General features: G+C 25.2%; 1 protein-coding gene across 1 annotated transcript; it reads right to left on the bottom strand.

The window, feature by feature from the left end:
- Nucleotides 1-1,637: 1,637 nt before the first annotated feature.
- On the bottom strand, nucleotides 1,638-9,854 carry LOC145962204 (aminopeptidase A-like). Its single transcript, XM_083083176.1, has 7 exons — nucleotides 9,753-9,854; nucleotides 9,141-9,621; nucleotides 7,288-7,734; nucleotides 6,533-6,713; nucleotides 3,335-3,525; nucleotides 2,791-3,129; nucleotides 1,638-1,743 (listed from the first exon to the last, which is right to left on the bottom strand). The coding sequence occupies exons 2-7, from the start codon at nucleotides 9,599-9,601 to the stop codon at nucleotides 1,638-1,640; spliced, it is 1,725 nt and encodes a 574-aa protein (XP_082939302.1). The 5' UTR covers nucleotides 9,602-9,621; nucleotides 9,753-9,854.
- Nucleotides 9,855-10,608: the final 754 nt, after the last annotated feature.

Genomic DNA, 10,608 nt, shown 5'->3' on the forward strand with positions numbered 1-10,608 from the left:
TTGTAAGTAACTCTTGACAAATTAAAATTTACAGAATTTAGAATTAGCGATTTTAAAAATAAAATTAGAAATCTATAAGAGTTATGACTATCACAGAGAAAATATCATTATATTATAATAATCTATTATTATTAAATTTTGAGTTTAATAAATAGATAATATTGAAGTATGCTAATCACATTACTTAATTACCTTCTCAATCATATTGAAAAAATATTTAAATTTATTTAACTAAGAGTTATTTAAATATCTCAAAGCTATAAATTTTGCTATTAAAATTTATATAAATCCATTTTTATAAAGATCACTAAAATTTCCAAGTACAGAAATTCTCTTTCTCTTTTGCTTTCGCTTACTCGCACGCTCTTTCTCACTCTCTCATTCACTAAAAATTATAATACACTACTTAAAAAAAATAGGGAACACTTTTTTACCCTAAAAATTTGACTATTTTCACACTGAAATTCGTGGAAAAATTATTGTAATCAAAAAATTAAAAAAACATTTTGAAGCCTGAAGTTTCAACTTTAACGTGCAGTTGGTGATTTTAAAAAATTTTTTTATCTCTCTTATTCTGCGCTTTAAAAAGGAACACATTGTTTAGTACCCTAAAATTATATATTTTTAACACACCGAAACTGATAAAAAAATTTTTTTCGAGAAATTCATCTAAAATTTCATAAACTACAACATTTTTCCTGAAACGCTTTTTACCAAAACGCTTTTTTTTAAATTTTCCTACGATCTTTTTGACCGAGTAATACAATTTTGAAAACAAACCAGTATTTTTTATCGAACAGCAGAGTGTCAAAAATACGTAATTTTAAAGAATAAAACGATATTTTTTTTTAAAGCACAGAACAGGGAAAATAAAAAATTAAAAAAACGAGAGCGCGTTAAAGTTGAAATTTCAAGCTTCAAAATGCTTTCTTTATATTTTGTGTACGACAATATATCGCTGAATATCAACATCATATCTAAAAAATGCTGGTTTATTTTCAAAATCGTATTAATTTATAGAACTTGAGTTGAATTTCTCGAGAAAAATTTTTTTATTAAATTGCAGCATGTTAAAAATACATAATTTTAAAGAACTAAACAGTGTGTTCTATTTTAAAGCGCAGAATAAGAGAGATAAAAAAATTTTTTAAAACCACTAACTGCGCGTTCAAGTTCAAACTTTAAGCTTCAAAATGCTTTTCTAATTTTTTATCTATGATGATTTTTCGACGAGTTTCAGCGGAAAATAGCTCAATTTTTAGGGTACAAAAAGTGTTCTCTATTTTTTTTTTTTTTGAGTAGCGTATTTTAAAAACAGTATATTTTTGGAAATTAAAAACAAAAATATGATTATTTTCTAAAAGAAATTAGATAACATTAATTTCTGCTTATCGCTTTGAGATACTATGACTAAATTAATATATTTTGTATGAAAACAAAAAATATCATCGATTAATAACGAACAATATATTGGTATAATGGTATTCATAAAATTTACCTTTTTTGCTTTCTTTTCCATATCTGACAACCATTTTATCCTCTCAAAAAATGTTAGGAAGTCGTTTATCTAAAACAGATTATTTTGATGATATTAAACAACAATATTTAATGATAAATTGATGTCACATCATGGTTATTTATTTTACATATATATAAGCACATGCAATTTTTACCTCATCGAGTTGATTCGTAGAATGCACATGATTAATAATTACAGTAAATGTTGCACGCTCGCTGACTTGTCTATAACAGTAAAATAATAAATTTATTGATACACATAAATTGTTAAATGTTAGATATATATATACAGGGTGTCCTATTTTAATCGATATCTTTTTTAATTTTGCTTGTAGAAAAAAACGTTTCAGACAAAAGTTATATGGTTTCAAGGGGGACATGAGACGGTGTCATTAGTTTGACCTTGAAGAGTCAGCTGAAAGTCACGTGAAAGTCATCTCCAACTTTTCAAATGGGATACCCTATATGCTTTTGCATATTCTTATAGCTCATCTCGAGAGCTTTCCAAAACACTATAATTAAGTTAGTTTTCATTAAGTACTTTCCGAGTTATGAGGTTTGAAATAATTTCTTAATTTTACATAAACTGTAAAATATCTTGTAAAATATTCATTTTTCAATTATCTTGCCTTAATACTTTTATGTAGAAAATAAAGAGAGGAATCAATTGGTGTAAAGAAAACATATAATTGTTTCGAAAAGAAAATGTAATTTGCAATTAACAATTACAATTTTTTTCTTAAAAATAACTATGTGTTTTCTTTACACCAATTGATTCCTTTTATTATTTTGTACATAAAAGTATTAAGGTAAGATAATCGAAAAATGAATATTTTACAAGATATTTTACAGTTTATGTAAAATTAAGAAATGATTTCAAGCCTCATAACTCGGAAAGTACTTAATGAAAACTAACTTAATTATAGTGTTTTGGAAAGCTCTCGAGGTGAGCTACAAGAATGTGCAAAAGCATATAGGGTGTCCCGTTTAAAAAGTTGGAGGTGACCTTCACGTGACTTTCAGCTGACTCTTCAAGGTCAAACTAATGGCACCGTCTCATGTCCTCCTTGAAACCATATAACTTTTGTCTGAAACGTTTTTTTCTACAATCAAAATTAAAAGTTATTCGGGGTGTTCGATTAAAATGGGACACCCTGTATATATATATATATATATATATATATATATATATATATATATATATATATATATATATATATACTCAGGGTGTCTCAATATATATATATATATTTACGGATAAAACTGTATTACTTAGGTTTTATATTCTCAAGATTGTGTAATATGAAATTGAGTACTGCAGAATTCCTTGCATGCTTCGCGATAGTAAAAAGAAAATAATTAATATAATCTTGATCGGAAAAATCTTTCGAAAACATAATCGATGTTGCACTATCATTTTTTATTAAACTTAAATAGTCTTTGATAAATTGTGAATCCTCAGGGCAAGAGAGAAATTTTAAAAGTTTAGGTTTAAATTTTTCTTTTCCTAGACGATATACTCCCCACCAAGGAGAATCTTCATTGCTAAGAGAATGGTACAATACTTTTAAACCTTGACAGTATGTCCATTCTTTCCACCATGGCAAAAGCCTATGAGATTCAACAAAAAACATATTCTGTTATAAAAGTTTTGCACAAATTATTCTTGCATTTTGGTCAAACGGTTTAACAAATTATAATTACATAACATAATCTAATAAAGTTAAATTTTGATCAAATAATGTAATAAACATTGTACATGTATCTACAAAACAATTAAATTAAAAAATAACCGAAAATATACAGGAAAAATTACGTGTTCTTTTCGGGATCAGCGAGATGTCGATTCAAATTACGTTGGGCTTTTTCTATGCATACACGACCACCAAGATTACATGCCCATTTCGCAGCCTCCAGTCTTAAACTCTTTGTAAGATCGTGTTCATTAGAAACTTCATTGTATCCAAGTTTATCAAGCAAATCGTATAATAAGTTACTCATTTCCATCTAAATATATAAGTACATATATATTGTTAATTGATATAAATTTTATATTTTTCGATTCTTGCATTATATTTTGCTATATAGAAAGATACCTTGCGCAATTATATTTTACATGGTTTTATATATAAAGAACGTTCTGTGTTAGTAAAAAGCTCTGAATTTATTTTTATAAAGATATCTATTATATAGCTATACTTCTTATTATATACGTATTTATACACAAATTTGTATTTTTCTTACGTGCACATTCACACATGCTTAACACATGTCCAAATCATAAAATAAACATACAGAAGTGCATACATGCATATATTGTAGACATGTAGACATACATTTGGACATTATATGTATAATATTATATAATGCAACAACTTTTTAACTGTTGGTGTATTAAATACACAGATAACTAATATATATGTTCCCTACTAATTTTGTATCTCAAAATGATATTTAAATCGTCATTATAAATATCATGCTGTGATTAAAAATGATAACAATTTTCAAATTTTTCTCCCTTTTCCTCTCCAACTTCTTATAATTAGTATACATACTCTATTCGAATATTAATTTACAAATATACTTATCTTTCATCCAAAATATATTTAAAATACCTAATCTAACTTTTTTTAGCTACATGTATTTTATTGTATGTATCTTTTTGGAAAGGACTTAATAATTATTGTTATAAATGCACACAATATTAATATGTGTAATAAGTGATATGTTTTTAGTATGTTTAAGACATCACTGTTGACATTGTCGAATGATCCATTCATTATCTACTTAATATAACAAGTTCAACATGCATATAAACAATATAAATAGTAATATAAATAAGTAATATAAATAAGTAATATAAATGAAATAAAATTTTTAATATAATAAATATAAATAAAATATTATTGATACTGATTGAGACAGTTAAAATTATTAATTCTTTCAGTAAAATGATAGTGATTTATAGTGCTCTATTTATAACTGCTATAATGAGTGACTATTTACTGTTTTTCAATTATAATACACTGATTTATTTTTAGAGAGTAGCAGAATACTTATTATTATATTTTACAGTCAATCGTTTTAAATATATAACAAGTGAAAAATGTTTAAATAATTTAGAAGATTATATATAATTAAAATAATATAAAATTTTCATTATGTTAAAATCATTATAAAGTGTGATAAATTTGTTACATATTTACCAGTTTGTTGTATGTTAAATAATATCCAGCCATCCTCTTTAAATTTCAAACGTAATCCAAAAGTCAGAAAATAAGACAATAAAGTATTATTTAAAGTACCAGTAAAATTATGATACGTCTGTGTAGTATACGTTACAGGTATTTCATAATTTCAATTTATTTAAATTGTGCATTGATACCTGTATCCGTTCTACAGGAGAACTATATTCTCGTGTTATTTTCAATACAGGATAATATTTTTGTGATAATATTTCTTTCAAACAATTAGTTATCATCCATATAAGTATTAAATTATTTACAAATATTTGTGGAGACGAAAAGTTCTTCAAAACTTTACCAAAATGGCCAGCAGGCTTGCTAAAGTTACAAAATTTGTGCAAAATTTATTGTTAATATATATACATATATTTGTGTTAAACATAAAGATATATATACATATATAATTTAAAAATTCTTCATAATTTTAGCTTTATCATAGTGTATAAGTTTTTTTTGTGAATTAGAATATTACGCGAAGATTCTATATTTACAAAGAAAAATAATAATTTTTTTATAATTGCTAATTTATTAAGTAAGTCAGTAACACAAACGTAGATAAAATAATATAAAATGTTCTTACATTTTTATGTTTCTTTTATTTGTTAAAACTCACTATTATATTACATTTGTTGGACATCTTTAAATTGTTATATAAAATGAAAGAGAAATTATCATTCAGATTGCATAAATTATATATATAGTTATTATAAAGTTAAGTATATGTATACATATGGAAATTGTGTATTTAGATAATTTTGCTATATGATATATTATAAATAATTCTAGAAATATTTAATTTATAAGTTATATTGTGTAACTATATATACAGGGTGACCCATTTTAACTTAGGCAGCCAAATAACTCGAAAAATAAGCAAGATAGAGAAAAATGTTTTAGACAAAAGTTGTATGGTTTCGAGGGGGCCATAAGATGGTATCATTGGTTTGACCTTGAAGAGTCATTTGAAGGTCACGTGAAGGTCACTTCAATTTTTTTAAATGGAACATCCTATATATTTTTGTACATTCTTGTAGCTCACCTCGAGAGCTTTCCAAAACACTATAATTAAGTACATTTTCGTTAAGTACTTTTTGAGTTATGAGGCTTGAAATAATTTCTTAATTTTACATAAACCGTAAAATATCTTGTAAAATATTCATTTTTCGATTACCTTACCTTAATAGTTTTATGTACAAAATAATGAGAGGAATCAATTGGTGTAAAGAAAACACATAGTTGTTTCGAAGAAAAAATATGTAATTTGCAATTAACAATTCCATATTTTTTCTTAAAAACAACTATGTGTTTTCTTTACACCAATTGATTCCTCTCATTATTTTGTACATAAAAGTATTAAGGTAAGATAATCGAAAAATGAATATTTTACAAGATATTTTACGGTTTATGTAAAATTAAGAAATTATTTCAAGCATCATAACTCAAAAAGTACTTAACGGAAAGGTACTTAATTATAGTGTTTTGGAAAGCTCTCGAAATAAGCTACAAGAATGTACAAAAATATATAGGGTATTCCATTTAAAAAAATTGAAGTGACCTTCACGTGACCTTCAAATGACTCTTCAAGGTCAAACCAATGATACCATCTTATGGCCCCCTCGAAACCATACAACTTTTGTCTAAAACATTTTTCTCTATCTTGCTTATTTTTCGAGTTATTTGGCTGCCTAAGTTAAAATGGGTCACCCTGTATATAATATATATTTATCATATTGTTTACAAGTGAGCAAGTTTTGCTTAAATTAACACACCTCATTGGTGACATATAATCCAAGAAATGCGACAATAGCCTCATTTAGCCAAGACGATAACGTCCACAGTGTATTTTCATAATAAAGACATTCCTGTACTACTTTATGGGCTATGAAGTTAGCAATTTTGATTTTAGTCGCAACAGAATCGACATTCTCAATGTAGGTAACATCTGCTTCTCTGAAAATTTAAAAAGTGTTTTATAAAAAGCTTATTACTGTTGAAAATATGTTGCAAATTTAATATAATTAAATAATTCTATAAATTAACATATTAATTATATATTAATGTTGTATAATGCCTGCGCATATAAGTGACTCATCACAAAATAATGCGATACTTACTTAATATATGATATATGTAATGCTTTCAATATACATATACATATATATATATATATATATATATAAAGTTTTTTAAATTTTGATCGATAAGGAATATGAAAACTTAAATATAATACATTATTTAATTTTATGTTTTTAATTTTTAATTTATAATTTTGTGATTATAAAATATATATATGTATATAATATTTTAATATTGTTTATCGTATAAATTGATATAGATTAAAGATATAATAAATATTTAGATATGTTTCTCTCATTGTCTCATACAATTTTACTTATTTTTAAAAATATTTTAAAGTAATATTTTGAAAATAGACAAAAGATATGTAGATAATTTTAGGTACCAACAATTATTATCCTTTCTTCATTTCTCGAAATATATTAATATTTCTTAATTATATAATTACCTATAAATAGCAAGGCCCAGATTTATGATGCTTTCGTTTTCCGGAAAATCCGGAATTGCAATATGATTTATTTGCCAAGTTTTATTCAGGCGTTTCCACTTACCAAACAAGTATAGAGTTATATTTTGAACAATTTCGTGTGCAAATGCGCAGTGCATTCTACACCACATATCAACTCTGACCTTACTTTTACTTGGACCAGGCATGAAAGATATATTAGTCCGGTCCGCCAGAAATACAAAATAATTAGGCCTTACAAACGTAGTATGAAAATGTATTATCGTCACGTTTTTATTCATTTCCATTTTTTGTATCGGCATATTTGATAAAACTGTGTAATATTGATGATGTTTTATAATAATATTATAGGCGGGCGAGACGGAAAGAGATTCGGGCAAACTTGGAATCATGTGTTGGATCCCAATAGTATCAATATATGTTACCAACCTATCACATTTAGAAATATGAATTAACGATAATAAATTTTCGACAATTACATAGAAATATTAAAAATTGAATAAAGAGAAGTTATACGGATGCAGTTTATATATAAGAATAATACATATAGAAAATTATAACATAGAGTCCTTCTTACTATTTTGTTCTTTATCTCATATAACATTATGTAATCTAATAATGATCTTGATAGTATTTTGACATTAGTAAAACGTAATGGTCATGAAATGTTTACTTTAGAATATGCAGATACAAAATAAATAGTTAATATTTAATAGTTAATATTTCAGTACCAAAATTATACATATATATATATATATATATATATATATATATATAAATTTCAATAAAATTAAAATAAATTTCAATATTACACAATATTAGAATAATAACTTTTTTTAATTCATTTTAATTAATATAATGTGATTATTGACATTGATATATAACCTAACCATTCGATACATAATTTTATACATATTATAGAAACTGCATATTTTAGTGACAATTTGTTAAATGAATCACATATATATGTTTTTAGTTATTCACATATTATAGCGAAAATAGTTTCTAAATAGTACTATGTGTGCGTGTATGTGCATGTTTAAATACGTAAAACAGCATAAATATATCTTATATATGTATTTAATTTTATATATTTATATTTAATTTTTTATATATAAAATGCTTATGAAAATTGAGTGAGTGTTCATGATCTAATCAAATTTTGTTAGTGAATTCTTCTATGAAATATATGGACAAAAAGTTCATATAAACTTCATACAAATAATTCATACAAAATTCATACAAAAATTCATACATGCGTCTGGAAATGTTTTCGTTCCGAATTATTATAACTTTTATAAAAACTTTTTGATCTGTGTCAGCTATATTATAGATTAATTTTATATCATAAATGCCTCGGTAATAGGCTTCATTAAATATTAATAATGATTTCCTAAAGTTTGGTATTAGCAAATAGTGTAAAAATGAAATATTTGCCAAAATTTTAAATTTCAAATAAGCAAGTTCCATGAAAACATAAACATAAATCTTTCAGAATTATATTATTTAGATTTTGAAAACAATTCAATACACTACCGGAATATTTGAATTCGTCCGACAGTTGACGATAAAATGTTGTATAAGACGTGCATTATTGCTGATTTAATTAAATTTTTATTTGCAGTTTACATTCATTTTAATAATAATGGTAATAAGTTGCAAAATTTGTTACTAAGATCTTAAAAAACATATAATTAGGATTGGAAACTTTTCAGATAGGCACATGCCTATATAAATGTCTTTTCTTAGAAAACATTTTTTAATAAATAGAATGTTGTACCAGGATTGTGTCATCCTATAATTACTACATATTTAATATTTTAACAGTTACTTACCATTGTCCTTCATTTCTTTTATAAAACTTTTTTAGGCCTATATCATCAGTTATATTATAGTTTAATTGTATGATGTAATAATCCGGCAAAAAGTTATCCAAGAATATATATTCGGTAATGTTCTTCTCATTATCGTACAAACAATCTACCAGTTTATAAGGGATTATTTCTCCATGAAAATATTTTGGATCATTAATCACCGTTATGTCGATAACACGTTTTATATCTATAGGCAAGTATATGTTTCGCTTTGATTGTAATATCTCAATACTCATATTACATTTGCCGACAAAAAAATCATCTTTAATAAATGATGTAAGAATGATATCATATTGATTCGGTATTATATAGGATGATTGCACGAGCGTGACTGTTTCATTTAGTTTACTTATCTGGCAATCGATTGAAAAGACCGGTACAATGATTGTTAAACTGCTATATAATAACAGTTTTACAAACATGATGCTACTTTCTTAGATATCTACAAAAATATATTTTTGTTAGAAAGTACAAACTGACAAATTAAACAAAGCATTGTCTCTATCATGATTTAATGGAAAAGAAAGAATTAAGACAAATACATAGAAATAAACTTAATTTTTAACGACTTACTCTGTATATTGAAATATATCACAAAATGTATGCAAATGTATGTCCCCTTATAAGAATTAGCCACAATATATCAATGTTTTATCCATTATCATTAGTGTAATAAGAAACATATATATGCACAGTTATGACTTCTTAATATCTCGAGAAACTTCCAAAGACTAACAACACTTGGGGTTCGCGATATTGTAATAAATATGTGTGTCATGTAAACACACAACTTCTGAGGTCGATAACAGACGTTTTGATCGAGAAACGGTATGTAATAGCAAAGCACAGTATCGTTTTTCCCACTCCAAATGCGTGCTACTAGTGGCCGAGCGCCGTAAGAAAGCAGGCCCGTCTATTTCGCGCCGATCTAAAACAAAAGAGACCACCGTCGCGTAGAATACAAAAATATCTATAAATATATATATTTGAATTTTTCTATACTATTTAAAAGTAGTATATTCCTTTACCAAAAATTTAAGAATTTTTATAATTTACAATATACATTCAAATGAAATTTTATAAACTATATTATTACGAGATTGTATCGGTAAATTGTCTTTGAACAAGTTAATGAAAAAACGTAACTTATTCACACTAGAATATAATATTACAGTATCGTATATAATAGAATATAATGAATAACTATTATTTTTTAGATTTTTGTTTATGAGTTCTTTCAAATTTACTTGGTGGATTTATGAATAAAACAACAGGAAATCCCTCAAATCGATCAAATCAGTAATCGTGTCTTTCTTATAATGAAGCAGATTTTTAAATTTAAATTGAGAGGATTTTTTATTCACAATATGGAATAGAAATATTATAGAAATAGCGTGCTTCAAGAATTATGCCATATAATTTATTATTA

The sequence above is a fragment of the Camponotus vicinus genome, unplaced genomic scaffold (assembly GCF_025532165.1).
Source record: "Camponotus vicinus isolate PSW18456_S1 unplaced genomic scaffold, iyCamVici1.0 SCAF_11, whole genome shotgun sequence".
Classification (NCBI taxonomy): Eukaryota; Metazoa; Arthropoda; class Insecta; order Hymenoptera; family Formicidae; genus Camponotus; species Camponotus vicinus.

What these genes read in the sequence shown, in the direction of transcription:
- LOC145962204 (XM_083083176.1), bottom strand. Translation starts at nt 9,601, where the DNA reads ATGTTTGTAAAACTGTTATTATATAGCAGTTTAACAATCATTGTACCG. An exon ending in CTGGGCCTTGCTATTTATAG is followed by an intron (nt 6,714 to 7,287) that starts GTAATTATATAA and finishes TTAAATTTTCAG; the next exon opens with AGAAGCAGATGTTACCTACA. An exon ending in CTTGAGAATATAAAACCTAA is followed by an intron (nt 1,744 to 2,790) that starts GTAATACAGTTT and finishes TTACTGTTATAG; the next exon opens with ACAAGTCAGCGAGCGTGCAA.